This window comes from Hyperolius riggenbachi, chromosome 2 (genome assembly GCF_040937935.1).
Source record: "Hyperolius riggenbachi isolate aHypRig1 chromosome 2, aHypRig1.pri, whole genome shotgun sequence".
Taxonomy (NCBI): Eukaryota; Metazoa; Chordata; class Amphibia; order Anura; family Hyperoliidae; genus Hyperolius; species Hyperolius riggenbachi.
The window spans coordinates 572,806,204-572,821,912 of record NC_090647.1 but is presented as its reverse complement, the minus strand read 5'-3'; the positions used below and the strand labels follow the sequence as shown (position 1 = coordinate 572,821,912).

Below are 15,709 nucleotides of genomic sequence, written 5' to 3'. Positions count from 1 at the left end.
ACCCATTATCACCTTGAGGGGATGTTATATTTACAATCGATGGGAGGGGGGGTTATATATATTTTTTGGGGGTTTACAATGATTGGGGGTCGGGCATCAGTGGTCAAGGCCGCAACCACAGCCGCAAAATGTCATTTTTAGATTTCCTCAGTTTTTATTATGTTCCATGGTTTTTTATATTGTTTTAAGTATTAAAATGCAACTTGGAGCTGTTAGTAGGGGGTAGAGAACGGTTTATGTATGTACAATAGAAGGAATTATAGTAAGAGATTGTGCATGTAAGGTTGACTGGCCGGGTGCTAATATGCTGGTCTATGTAAATGCAAGCATTGGATCGTATAATGTGGGGTGGTGAATAGGGTATTAGTGTGAAGGGCTTGCAATTTAGGAGAAATATGGTGAGCAGCATATTAGAGCCATTACGGTGGCAGAGCGGCGGAGCGTCGGCGTGAGGGGCGGATGTATAAATGGCTGTCTGAAGCGTTGGGCCCCAGCTTCTGATGAGTCACGTAGTGACGAAACATGTAAGGCGGGGCCTAACGCGGAAGAGACAGCACGATCACACACGCGGCTCGGCGGGGTCTCGCAGCTGGGAGGACGGAACTGACTGAGCGCGCGGCGGTCGGAAGTCCACCAGAGCAGGGGGATACCTGTGCCAGCCGGCCAACATAGCGGGGGAGAGCCCGCGTGAAAAAAACTCTACGCTGTTTTTACTTCATGGAAATTGTAAGTGCAACTGATTTTTAAAGGTTTTATTAAAGTAACAGTATTACGCTATGTGGAGTTTTTCTTATTGAGGTTTTAAGGCTGAGGAAGATTAAAGTATATTAAGGCCGTTTGGACTTGGACTAAGGTTTGCCGATGTGGTGAGGGACGACCCGGTGACTGTCCCAAGGCTTCCTATGACCTATGAGTAGGTCCTAATATCTGGTGAGTGTATCTCACAGGGGTGTGGTGACGGCTTCTTATCTGTACCTGAGAGGAGACTTATAGCCACCTAAAGGACTTGAACTCACTGTGCTGCTGATAGCATACATGCTGGAAAATATTGTGGAGCGAGTGATGCTATGTGTATAGATCCTTGACTCCTGGATTGGAACTGTGTGCAATTTGGGAGCATTGTCCCCGCAACCTGGAACATTTGTTTGTTTATTCATGCTGTTGATGACTATGCCTAGACATATAGAGTAATTTCCATCCGCACCTTAGAATTGGGCAGGCGAAAGCCAGACACTTTGCTGGCACTGTGAGCGCCTACCTCTGGCATTGCTAAAGTCAAGAGAATGGTCCAGGAAGACAAGAGAAGAGGTGATTTCTCTTCACAGGAAGGGCAATGGCTATAAGAAGATTGCAAAGATGTTAAACATACCAAGAGACACCATAGGAAGCATCATTCCCAAATTCAAGGCAAAGGGCAATGTTGAAACGCTACCTGGTCGTGGCAGAGAGAAGATGCTGACTTCGAATTGCTGAAGTACAAAGTGGAGAAAAGTCCCTGCGTGGGAGACATGGCAGCGCTTTCAAACAAAACTTATACTTGAATAATTTATCTGCACTGATGTGCAGAGCTCCAATAACTGGACAATATTACACAACTAGCACTCACTACAGGCAAAGGGGGGTGTTTGCTTCATTGATGATATGTGCACAAATTATTACCTAATAGACTTCCCCACGTCTGTGACGTACCCCTTCGGGGAAGACCTAACACTAATCTAACGATAAAAACATAATAATCCTCGTGCTGCTTATCGAATAAATGGTATACACATTTCATAGAACAAACATACAAAAAAGTGACAGCGCTCAAGGATGCACCTGAAATGTAAGCCAACAGAGGCAATGCAGAGCCCCACTGGAACTAAATACATGCAAATTATGTGCTAATTCTAATCTAAAATTTTGAAAGTGGATGTGAAGCAGTGAATGCAGCTGGCCACGAGTATACTTACATACAATTTGCACAGAGGGAGACATGGCAGCGCTTATAAACAATTTTTAGACAGAGGAAAAATGAGCAGACATATTCATGCAATAAAATATTGCTAATATAAACACAAGTGTGTTCTGTACAAAGGGGTGAGGTCCTCGACCTGGCTATAGAACTAAGCAATTAAAAGGAGAAAAGCACCACCTATATAGTGGGAATATTGCAAGAACAAATGACTGGTGCCAAAGACAAAGTAAATGCAAATACTAATTTTATTAAGCCAATTACACAAATATAAAAGCAATTAAAAACAAGGCAACGCCGTGCCCAGCCAGAAAATCCCTTATGTTATAAAATAACCAAATCTGTAGGCTCTGCTATGAGGTAGTTAGGCTGCACAACAGTACTAAATATTTAAGGATAATGATAATACCAGTAATATCACATTAAATATGGCATGCATAACCTGCAGGGCAATACCAGTGTCGCAATAATTTTAGAATAAGCAACAGTGTAATTGACACTGCATTGCTATAATCTACAGGCAATACATGCCACCACAATATCATGCAATTCAGGTCATTAACTCTCCTATACAAAGCATCTGATGAAAAAACGTGCTAAACAAACAGTGAAACAACATGGAAAATACGACCTCATAGAGGATAATGATGGTTTGATACAAACAACAAGATAAGGTGCATAACTATCAGCAGGTCAAAAACCACTAACTAATGGTGTAATGGAAGTGAGCAGTAAAGGCGTGAGATAGAGCCAAGTTCAGGAGAGAGTAGCAGAGCTTACCCGGTAAAAGATAAATAGAAGGGCTGGGGACGGCTGCAACGGCGCTCCTGCGCCCGTCCGACTAGTTCCGCCGAAGCTGCTGTGCTTTTATATTTGTGTAATTGGCTTAATAAAATTAGTATTTGCATTTACTTTGTCTTTGGCACCAGTTATTTGTTCTTGCAATATTCCCACTATATAGGTGGTGCTTTTCTCCTTTTAATTGCTTAGCGCTTATAAACAAAACTTATATCTGAATTATTTATCTGCATTGATGTGCAGAGCTCCAATAACTGGACTACAGTACCCACTGGTGGTCACCTACAGCCCACACCTGGAAATCCATGTCCCACTGGTGGTCACCTACAACCCACAACTGCAAATGTGTGTCCCACTGGTGGTCACCTACAACCCACACCTGCAAATGTGTGTCCCACTGGTGGTCACCTACAACCCACACCTGCAAATCCGTGTCCCACTGGTGGTCACCTACAGCCCACAACTGCGAATGTGTGTCCCACTGGTGGTCACCTACAACCCACACCTGGAAATCCGTGTCCCACCGGTGGTCACCTACAGCCCACAACTGCAAATGTGTGTCCCACTGGTGGTCACCTACAACCCACACCTGGAAATCCGTGTCCCACCGTAGGTCACCTACAACCCACACCTGGAAATCCGTGTCCCACCGGTGGTCACCTACAGCCCACAACTGCAAATGTGTGTCCCACTGGTGGTCACCTACAACCCACACCTGGAAATCCGTGTCCCACCGTAGGTCACCTACAACCCACACCTGGAAATCCGTGTCCCACCTGTGATCACCTACAGCCCACACCTGGAAATCCGTGTCCCACCGCTGGTCACCTACAACCCACACCTGGAAATCAGTGTCCCACTTGTGGTCACCTACAACCCACACCTGGAAATCCATGTCCCACCGGTGGTCACCTACAGCCCACACCTGGAAATCCGTGTCCCAACGGTGGTCACCTACAACCCACACCTGGAAATCTGTGTCCCACTGGTGGTCACCTACAACCCACACCTGGAAATCCGTGACCCACTGGTGGTCACCTACAGCCCACACCTGGAAATCCGTGTCCCACCGGTGGTAACCTACAACCCACAGCTGCAAATCCGTGTCCCACCGGTGGTCACCTACAACCCACACCTGGAAATCCGTGTCCCACCGGTAGTCACCTACAGCCCACACCTGGAAATCCGTGTCCCACTGGTGGTCACCTACAGCCCACACCTGGAAATCCGTGTCCCACCGGTGGTCACCTACAACCCACAGCTGCAAATCCGTGTCCCACCAGAGGTCACCTACAACCCACACCTGGAAATCAGTGTCCCACTTGTGGTCACCTACAACCCACACCTGGAAATTCGTGTCCCACCGGAGGTCACCTACAACCCACACCTGGAAATTCGTGTCCCATCTGTGATCACCTACAGCCCACACCTGGAAATCCGTGTCCCACCGGTAGTCACCTACAACCCACACCTGCAAATATGTGTCAAACTTGTGGTCACCTACAACCCACACCTAGAAATACGTGTCCCACCGGTGGTCACCTACAGCCCACACCTGGAAATCCGTGTCCCACCGCTGGTCACCTACAACCCACACCTGGAAATCCGTGTCCCACTGGCGGTGACCTACAACCCACACCTCGAAATCCGTGTCCCACCGGTGGTCACCTACAACCCACACCTGCAAATGTGTGTTCAACTTGTGGTCACCTACAACCCACACCTGGAAATCCGTGTCCCACCGGTGGTCACCTACAGCCCACACCTGGAAATCCGTGTCCCACCGGTGGTAACCTACAACCCACACCTGGAAATCAGTGTCCCCCTTGTGGTCACCTACAACCCACACCTGGAAATCAGTGTCCCCCTTGTGGTCACCTACAACCCACACCTGGAAATCCGTGTCCCACTGGTGATCACCTACAACCCACACCTGGAAATCCGTGTCCCACCGGTGGTCACCTACAGCCCACACCTGGAAATCCGTGTCCCACCGGTGGTCACCTACAACCCACACCTGGAAATCAGTGTCCCATCGGTGCTCTCCTACAACCCACACCTGGAAATCCGTGTCCCACCAGTGGTCACCTGCAACCCACACCTGGAAATCCGTGTCCCACCGGTGGTCACCTGCAGCCCACACCTGAAAATCCGTGTCCCACCGGTGGTCACCTACAGCACACACCTGGAAATCCGTGTCCCACTGGTGGCCACCTACAGCCCACACCTGGAAATCCATGTCCCACCGGTGATCACCTACAGCCCACATCTGGAAACCCGTGTCCCACCGGTGGTCACCTACAGCCCACACCTGGAAATCCGTGTCCCACCGGTGGTCACCTACAACTCACACCTGGAAATCAGTGTCCCACCGGTGGTCACCTACAGCCCACACCTGGAAATCCGTGTCCCACCGGTGGTCACCTACAACTCACACCTGGAAATCAGTGTCCCACCAGTGGTCACCTACAGCCCACACCTGGAAATCCGTGTCCCACCGGTGGTCACCTTCAGCCCACACCTGGAAATCCGTGTCCCACCGGTGGTCACCTACAGCCCACACCTGGAAATCAGTGTCCCACCGGTGGTCACCTACAGCCCACACCTGGAAATCCGTGTCCCACCGGTGGTCACCTTCAGCCCACACCTGGAAATCAGTGTCCCACCGGTGGTCACCTACAGCCCACACCTGGAAATCTTAAGAGGGATTGCAAAGGAACTTCATCCCATTTTACACAAGGATCACAGACTCGGAGAGATATTCCCTGAACCACACCTCCTGGCACATCGACAACCATCCAATCTAAAACAGATGATTGTCAGGAGTTTGACTGGACCACAACAGAACGGAACATCACCCTGCAGACAGAAAAGGTGTGAGACCTGCAGACACATCTACTCCACTGACAGGTTAACGATACCAGATTCACAACAGGAATACAGAGTACAAGGCACATTTTCCTGTAATTCTACTAATCTGGTGTATCTGATCATGTTTGCTAAATGCCCCAAAGGTATTTACGTGGGAGAAACTGGACAAACTGCGTAATCTGATGTACTGACACAGATGCACTGTTCTGTGGTATGAAAGGCTTATGCTAAGCATACACGGGTCGATCCGGTGGCCGATTAGCCGCTGGATCGACTCCCGCCGCGTCCCCGCTCGTCCGGATCGATTCCCGCTCATCCCCGCCAGCGCTCCTTATCAGCCGCTCGATTCCTCACTATTGTCCTCTGGCGGGGATCGAGCGGGGAATCTATCCGGAAGGTCATCGGACCTGTCGGATATTATCAATCGAGCCATCAGCGGCTCGATTAATAAGCAAAATAAAGTCTGTGTATGCCCAGCATAAGAAGAGAAACAACATCTATACATTGGTTCACAACTGTAGATAGAAGTTCGAACAAGGATAGTAATATATGAAGGGGAGAGTATTTATATCCTGCGTAATATGTTGGCGCTTTATAAATACAACAAATAAATAAATAAATAAATATCCACTTTTCTTTTCAGCCTCAGCAGATACTGCATCCATTGTGTTCCATAGCTAGCTTTCAAACTGGGAATGTATAATCTCTCCCCGGGTCAGTCTTATTTGTGGTTAAGTAAAAAAAAAGTCTTCTGTATCCGTCATAAATTAGCTAACATCCCTTCAAGACCCCCATGGTTGTCTGTAACGATTGGTGTCAGCTAACAGATATTCTGATTATTGGTGATCTGCAGTATCACCAACAATACAGATGCTATACCTGATGTGTGATCTGCAGAATCACCAATAATACTGGTATAGCCAGACACAGGACTACCAATGTGTATTGTGCTTGGTGCAACAGTAATAGAGAGAAGAAGAAGTCTCCCGAGGAGCGGGAGACTTCAGACAGTACTGCAGCCAAGGACCACCTGTGGAGCAGGCTAGTCCGGCAGTGCTACAGTTAAAGGGCACCTGAGGAGCAGGTGAAATAAGACAGTACTGCAGCCAGTGGACACCTGAGGTGCAGGTGTAACAGGCTGCAATAGAGCTTTCACTATGAGCGAGTGATACAGACTGTACTGCAGCCAAGGGACACCGGAGGTGCCAGAATACAGGCTGGGCTGCAATAGAGCTTCACTAGATGATAACGTGATTCAGACTATACTGCAGCCAGTGGACACCTGAGGTGCAGGTGTAACAGGCAGTGCTGCAATATAGATTCACCTGAGGAGCAGGTGAGTACTTTGGAACCCTCACCAGTGGCTAAGCCCACTGGCAAGGCTAGATAGGTTAGACAAGCCGAGTTTGGGCAACGTTCGGACAGATGAGGTACAGAAACGGAAGACTGATTCAGCGTCAATAACAGGCAGGGTCGGCAACGTGAATCAGATGGCTGAGGTACAGAATCGACAAACAGGAGGATAGTCAGAGGAAGCAGAAAGTCATAACAAATAAACAATGCAATTAGTACTTTAAGCTTTCAACAGAATCTGGCTAAGTGTGGATCCCCAGCTCCGGCCGGTTCTAGCACACTTTGGGATCTGTCTGGGGTCTGAGCGCTAACACACTAGCATTTGCAACAGCAGACGAGGAGCTACTGACAGGCCTGTCCTATGTATACCCAACCATGCTCCACAGCGCCACCCCAGTCACTCAGCCAATCCGGACGCTGGCTGGAATCAGCTGACCGCGCGTCAACCGACTCCCCTACTAGATGCATAAAGGTCCTGTCGCTCGGCTCGCGTGCGCGTAGCCCTTAACCTGTGAGCAATAGAAGGCCCAGGCAAAGTCTCAGCATGTAACCGCGCGGCAGAGGCCGCTGGCTGATACGCGGAGATAGCTGTCATGCCGCTTGTCTCTGCGGTGGTATCTCCGCTATCTATTACAGTGTCCTGTTGTAATTAGAGGTGCATACACACCTGTGATCTACGTCGCCCATCGGGCCTCATGGGCAACATCACTGAGCCAGGCAATGCAGATAAGAAGTCAGCTATATATCCGACGCAGGAGGAGGAATCTCAGGAGGAGAAGACGCAGGAGGAGGAATCTCAGGAGGAGAAGACACAGGAGGAGGAATCTCATTAGGAGTAGACACGGGAGGAGGAATCTCAGGAGGAGAAGACACAGGAGGAGGAATCTCAGGAGGAGAAGACACAGGAGGAGGAATCTCAGGAGGAGAAGACACAGGAGGAGGCATCTCAGGAGGAGAAGACACAGGAGGAGGCATCTCAGGAGGAGAAGACACAGGAGGAGGAATCTCAGGAGGAGAAGACACAGGAGGAGGAATCTCAGGAGGAGGAATCTCAGGAGGAGAGAACACAGAAGGAATCTCAGGAGGAAAAGACACAGGAGGAGGAATCTCAAGAGGAGTAGACACAGGAGGAGGAATCTCAGTAGCAGTAGACACAGGAGGAGGAATCTCAGGAGGAGAAGACACAGGAGGAGGAATCTCAGGAGGAGAAGACACAGGAGGAGGAATCTCAGGAGGAGAACACACAGGAGGAGGAATCTCAGGAGGAAAGAACACAGGAGGAGGAATCTCAGGAGGAGAAGACACAGGAGGAGGAATCTCAGGAGGAGAAGACACAGGAGGAGGAATCTCAGGAGGAGAAGACACAGGAGGAGGCATCTCAGGAGGAGAAGACACAGGAGGAGGAATCTCAGGAGGAGAAGACACAGGAGGAGGAATCTCAGGAGGAGAAGACACAGGAGGAGGAATCTCAGGAGGAGAAGACACAGGAGGAGGAATCTCAGGAGGAGAGAACACCGGAGGAGGAATCTCAGGAGGAGAAGACACAGGAGGAGGAATCTCAGGAGGAGAAGACACAGGAGGAGGAATCTCAGGAGGAGAAGACACAGGAGGAGGAATCTCAGGAGGAGAAGACACAGGAGGAGGAATCTCAGGAGGAGAAGACACAGGAGGAGGAATCTCAGTAGGAGTAGACACAGGAGGAGGAATCTCAGGAGGAGAAGACACAGGAGGAGGAATCTCAGGAGGAGAAGACACAGGAGGAGGAATCTCAGGAGGAGAAGACACAGGAGGAGGAATCTCAGGAGGAGAAGACACAGGAGGAGGAATCTCAGTAGGAGTAGACACAGGAGGAGGAATCTCAGGAGAAGACACAGGAGGAGGAATCTCAGGAGGAGAAGACACAGGAGGAGGAATCTCAGGAGGAGAAGACACAGGAGGAGGAATCTCAGGAGGAGAAGACACAAGGGGAGGAATCTCAGGAGGAGAAGACACAGGAGGAGGAATCTCAGGAGGAGAAGACACAGGAGGAGGAATCTCAGGAGGAGAAGACACAGGAGGAGGAACCTCAGGAGGAGTAGACATGGGAGGAGGAATCTCTGCAGTAGACACAGGAGGAGGAACCCCAGGAGCAATAGATACAGGAGGAGGAATCTTAGGAGGAGAGAACACAGGAGGAGGAATCTCAGGAGGAGAAGACACAGGAGGAGGAATCTCAACAGGAGTAGACAAAGGAGGAGGAAGCTCAGGAGCAATAGATACAGGAGGAGGAATCTCAGGAGAAGAGAACACAGGAGGAGGAATCTCAGGAGAAGACACAGGAGGAGGAATCTCAGGAGAAGACACAGGAGGAGGAATCTCAAGAGGAGTAGACACAGGAGGAGTAGACACAGGAGGAGGAATCTCAGGATGAGGAGCTAGACACAGGATAAGGAATCTCAGGAGGCGTAGACCCAGAAGGGGGATTCTCAGGAGGAGTAGACACAGGAGGAGGAACCTCAGGAGCAATAGATACAGGAGGAGGAATCTTAGGAGGAGTAGACACAGGAGGAGGAATCTCAGGAGTAGACACAGGAGGAGGAGTCCAATGACCATTATGATTGTGCGGCACAACTCACCAGGGCTTACGGCCCTCCAGATCCTCCACCTTCAGGAAGTGCTTTTGGGTCATCCACTTGTCACTCAGAAACTTTGTCCTGTCCCGTGGCAGAGCAGAGAGACACTGATCATTATATGGTGGAATATTACATGCAAGACACCTAACATGCCACAATATTCATGTCTTACGTAATAGCCCCGATCTCTATGCTCTGTGTAATGTTCCACATAGGGATCTGTATGCACTATTACATGTAACATGCTCATTGATCTCTAGGTTACTTACATGTAGTTGCGCACAGAGTCCGGCAAAATGACGACACATCTCTCTCCCTCCTTCAGCTGCTCTGCTGCCTTCACTGCCACACTCATAGCGCTGCCAGAGCTGCCCCCTGCAGGATGACAAGCACATTACACCTCTCTCCCTCCATCACCTGCTCTGCTGCCTTCACTGCCACACTCATAGTGCTGCCAGAGCTGCCCCCTGCAGGATGACAAGCACATTACACCTCTCTGCCAGAGCTGCCCTCTGCTGGATGACAAGCACAGTACACCTCTCCCTCCACCACCTGCTCTGCTGCCTTCACTGCTACACTCATAGCTGCCAGAGCTGCCCCCTGCAGGATGACAAGCACATTGCACCTCTCCCTCCATCACCTGCTCTGCTGCCTTCACTGCTACACTCATAGCTGCCCCCTGCAGGATGACAAGCACATTACACCTCTCCCTCCATCACCTGCTCTGCTGCCTTCACTGCTACACTCATAGCCAGAGCTGCCCCCTGCAGGATGACAGGCACATTACACCTCTCTCCCTCCATCACCTGCTCTGCTGCCTTCACTGCCACACTCATAGCGCTGCCAGAGCTGCCCCCTGCAGGATGAGAAGCACATTACACCCCTCTCCCTCCACCTGCTCTGCTGCCTTCACTGCTACACTCATAGCGCTTCCAGAGCTGCCCCTGCAGGATGACAAGCACATTACACCTCTCCCTCCACCTGCTCTGCTGCCTTCACTGCCACACTCATAGCTGCCCCCTGCAGGATGACAAGCACATTACACCTCTCTCCCTCCATCACCTGCTCTGCTGCCTTCACTGCCACACTCATAGCGCTGCCAGAGCTGCCCCCTGCAGGATGACAAGCACATTGCACCTCTCCCTCCATCACCTGCTCTGCTGCCTTCACTGCCACACTCATAGCCAGAGCTGCCCCCTGCAGGATGACAAGCACATTACACCCCTCTCCCTCCACCTGCTCTGCTGCCTTCACTGCTACACTCATAGCGCTCCCAGAGCTGCCCCCTGCAGGATGACAAGCACATTACACCTCTCTCCCTCCATCACCTGCTCTGCTGCCTTCACTGCTACACTCATAGCCAGAGCTGCCCCCTGCAGGATGACAAGCACATTACACCTCTCCCTCCTTCAGCTGCTCTGCTGCCTTCACTGCCACACTCATTGTGCTGCCAGAGCTGCCACCTGCACGATGACAAGCACAGTACACCTCTCTGCCAGAGCTGCCCCCTGCAGGATGACAAGCACATTACACCTCTCCCTACACCACCTGCTCTGCTGCCTTCACTGCTACACTCATAGCGCCGCCAGAGCTGCCCCTGCAGGATGACAAGCACATTACACCTCTCCCTCCATCACCTGCTCTGCTGCCTTCACTGCCACACTCATAGCGCTGCCAGAGCTGCCCCCTGCAGGATGACAAGCACATTACACCTCTCTCCCTCCATCACCTGCTCTGCTACCTTCGCTGCCACACTCATAGCTGCCAGAGCTGCCCCCTGCAGGATGACAAGCACATTACACCTCTCTCCATCACCTGCTCTGCTGCCTTCACTGCTACACTCATAGCTGCCAGAGCTGCCCCCTGCAGGATGACAAGCACATTACACCTCTCCCTCCACCACCTGCTCTGCTGCCTTCACTGCTACACTTATAGCTGCCAGAGCTGCCCCCTGCAGGATGACAAGCACATTACACCTCTCCCTCCACCTGCTCTGCTGCCTTCACTGCTACACTCATAGCCAGAGCTACCCCCTGCAGGATGACAAGCACATTACACCTCTCTCCCTCCATCACCTGCTCTGCTGCCTTCACTGCTACACTTATAGCTGCCAGAGCTGCCCCCTGCAGGATGAAAAGCACATTACCCCTCTCTCCCTCCACCACCTGCTCTGCTGCCTTCACTGCCACACTCATAGCCAGAGCTGCCCCCTGCAGGATGACAAGCACATTACACATCTCTCCACCACCTGCTCTGCTGCCTTTACTGCCACACTCATAGCTGCCCCCTGCAGGATGAAAAGCACATTACAGCTCTCCCTCCATCACCTGCTCTGCTGCCTTCACTGCCACACTCATAGCTGCCAGAGCTGTCCCCTGCAGGATGACAAGCACATTACACCTCTCTCCCTCCATCACCTGCTCTGCTGCCTTCACTGCCACACTCATAGCTGCCAGAGCTGCCCCCTGCAGGATGACAAGCACATTACACCTCTCTCCCTCCATCACCTGCTCTGCTGCCTTCACTGCCACACTCATAGCTGCCAGAGCTACCCCCTGCAGGATGACAAGCACATTACACCTCTCTCCCTCCACCTGCTCTGCTGCCTTCACTGCTACACTCATAGCTGCCAGAGCTGCCCCCTGCAGGATGAAAAGCACATTACCCCTCTCTCCCTCCACCACCTGCTCTGTTGCCTTCACTGCCACTTTCATAGCCAGAGCTGCCCCCTGCAGGATGACAAGCACATTACACCTCTCCCTCCACCACCTGCTCTGCTGCCTTCACTGCCACACTCATAGCCAGAGCTGCCCCCTGCAGGATGACAAGCACATTACACCTCTCCCTCCATCACCTGCTCTGCTGCCTTCACTGCCACACTCATAGCGCTGCCAGAGCTGCCCCCTGCAGGATGACAAGCACATTACACCCCTCTCCCTCCACCTGCTCTGCTGCCTTCACTGCTACACTCATAGCGCTGCCAGAGCTGCCCCTTGCAGGATGACAAGCACATTACACCTCTCCCTCCACCTGCTCTGCTGCCTTCACTGCCACACTCATAGCCAGAGCTGCCCCCTGCAGGATGACAAGCACATTACACCTCTCCCTCCATCACCTGCTCTGCTGCCTTCACTGCTACACTCATAGCTGCCCCCTGCAGGATGACAAGCACATTACACCTCTCCCTCCACCACCTGCTCTGCTGCCTTCACTGCCACACATAGCCAGAGCTGCCCCCTGCAGGATGACAAGCACATTACACCTCTCTCCCTCCATCACCTGCTCTGCTGCCTTCACTGCCACACTCATAGCGCTGCCAGAGCTGCCCCCTGCAGGATGACAAGCACATTACACCTCTCCCTCCATCACCTGCTCTGCTGCCTTCACTGCCACACTCCTAGCCAGAGCTGCCCCCTGCAGGATGACAAGCACATTACACCTCTCTCCCTCCATCACCTGCTCTGCTGCCTTCCCTGCCACACTCATAGCTGCCAGAGCTGCCCCCTGCAGGATGACAAGCACATTACACCCCTCTCCCTCCATCACCTGCTCTGCTGCCTTCACTGCTACACTCATAGCCAGAGCTGCCCCCTGCAGGATGACAAGCACATTACACCTCTCCCTCCATCACCTGCTCTGCTGCCTTCACTGCTACACTCATAGCTGCCCCCTGCAGGATGACAAGCACATTACACCTCTCCCTCCACCACCTGCTCTGCTGCCTTCACTGCCACACATAGCCAGAGCTGCCCCCTGCAGGATGACAAGCACATTACACCTCTCCCTCCATCACCTGCTCTGCTGCCTTCACTGCTACACTCATAGCCAGAGCTGCCCCCTGCAGGATGACAAGCACAGTACACCTCTCCCTCCATCACCTGCTCTGCTGCCTTCACTGCTACAGCAGCAAGTTTAAGAAATGACTGGGTCTCCACCTGGATGAATGCAGTAATAGCTAAAATTTATTGCACCATAGTGACAGAAAAACACGACGTTTCGGCACACAGGCCTTTATCAATAGCCAGAGCTGCCCCCTGCAGGATGACAAGCACATTACACCTCTCTCCCTCCATCACCTGCTCTGCTGCCTTCCCTGCCACACTCATAGCTGCCAGAGCTGCCCCCTGCAGGATGACAAGCACATCACACCTCTCCCTCCACCTGCTCTGCTGCCTTCACTGCTACACTCATAGTTAGAGCACGTTACACCTGTCTCTCTCTTTTCATTGGGGGTTGGCAAACGTGAAGGCGTCCTCACTGCCTACCAAGCGCAGCACGGCCACTGACCCTGCTCTAAGCCTACGAAGGAGCCTGGCGCCGGCTGACCTATGCGGGAGGCACTATCCATGAAGGGCTAAGTGGCTGGTAACATCACTGGCAGGCTACACACGTGTGCACACGTCCTCCATTAGACACCTGAAGGATCCAGTCCATTATCCTGGACATATGAACTGTCTGTAGCAGGGGAAGCTAGCTATCAAGCAACTGTTTACCCTACAATACCTGGAAAAGTGATGCTTATGAACTGGTCGACTGAGTGGTGAGAGCCTCAGTGAGGCAGCCGGATTACATAAACTGCATGTGTATATGCGTTTAGAGCTGCGGTCCTGGGGATCAGCTTCCTGCCCTCTGTTTTTGTTCCTGTGCTTTTGCGGACAACTAATATTGGGACTATGCTTATGCTCAATTTGCTTTATCAAACAGTCAGTATCTATAGCTCAACAGGAGTATGATGGGATCCCGGGTGTGATTGGTGTGTTAAGTTTGCTGAACGTGTGAGCCCAGCCGGCTGCGTGTTTAACAACTGCAGTGAGTGATTTTATGGTTTTAAGTGGCACCTAGTGTCAATACAGTGTTGTTCACTTTTTTGAATAAAGTTTTTCTATTGAATGTGAAGCAGGGTCTGACTATATATTTTTCTGACTACAAATCTACACATTTAACATTAATTGCGTGTAAACTGTGTGAAGGTATTTTCAGAGATGCTATATAAGACTTTATAGCACAGAATAATTTCAGCTCATCAGCATGGCTTTACTACAGACAGGTCCTGTATCACCAACATGCTCAGCTTGTATGAAGTGGCGAATGCACATGTAGATCTTGGGAAAGCTATAGATGTAGTGTACTTGGACTCTGCAAAGGCTTTGGACACTGTTCCCCACAACAGCCTGATGCAGAAGCTGAGGATACAGGGACTAGGAGGAAATGTGTGCATGTGGATAGAGAACTGGTTAAAGGAATTCTGTAGGGGGGGGGGCGGGGGAAAATTAGATTAACTTACCCAGGGCTCCTAATGGTCCCCCGCAGACATCCTGTGCCCGCGCAGCCACTCACCGATGCTCCGCCCCCCGCAGACATCCTGTGCCCGCGCAGCCACTCCCGCAGACATCCTGTGCCCGCGCAGCCACTCACCAATGCTCCGCCCCCCGCAGACATCCTGTGCCCTCGCAGCCACTCACCGATGCTCCGCCCCCCGCAGACATCCTGTGCCCGCGCAGCCACTCACCGATGTCCCGTCCCGCTCCCGCAGACATCCTGTGCCCGCGCAGCCACTCACCGATGCTCCGCCCCCCGCAGACATCCTGTGCCCTCGCAGCCACTCACCAATGCTCCGCCCCCCGCAGACATCCTGTGCCCTCGCAGCCACTCACAGATGCTCCGCCCCCCGCAGACATCCTGTGCCCTCGCAGCCACTCACCGATGCTCCGCCCCCCGCAGACATCTTGTGCCCGCGCAGCCACTCACCGATGTCCCGTCCCGCTCCCGCAGACATCCTGTGCCCGCGCAGCCACTCACCGATGCTCCGCCCCCCGCAGACATCCTGTGCCCTCGCAGCCACTCACCGATGCTCCGCCCCCCGCAGAGATCCTGTGCCCGCGCAGCCACTCACCGATGTCTCGCCCCGCTCCCGCAGACATCCTGTGCCCGCGCAGCCACTCACCGATGCTCCGCCCCCTGCAGACATCCTGTGCCCGCGCAGCCACTCACCGATGTCTCGCCCCGCTCCCGCAGACATCCTGTGCCCGCGCAGCCACTCACCGATGCTCCGCCCCCCGCAGACATCCTGTGCCCGCACAGCCACTCACCGATGTCCCGCCCCGCTCCCGCAGACATCCTG

The 15,709-nt window shown here is 52.3% G+C and overlaps 1 protein-coding gene across 2 annotated transcripts in view; it reads right to left on the bottom strand.

Moving 5' to 3' along the window:
- CBS (cystathionine beta-synthase) overlaps window positions 1-15,709 on the bottom strand; it is a 138,749-nt gene that overhangs the window by 12,168 nt on the left and 110,872 nt on the right. For both annotated transcript variants that reach the window (XM_068271044.1, XM_068271043.1), the window contains exons 11-12: window positions 9,858-9,963; window positions 9,592-9,669 (exon numbers count right to left, since the gene is read on the bottom strand). In XM_068271044.1, the coding sequence (XP_068127145.1) occupies window positions 9,592-9,669; window positions 9,858-9,963 (184 nt within the window). The remainder of the gene's footprint in view (window positions 1-9,591; window positions 9,670-9,857; window positions 9,964-15,709) is intronic.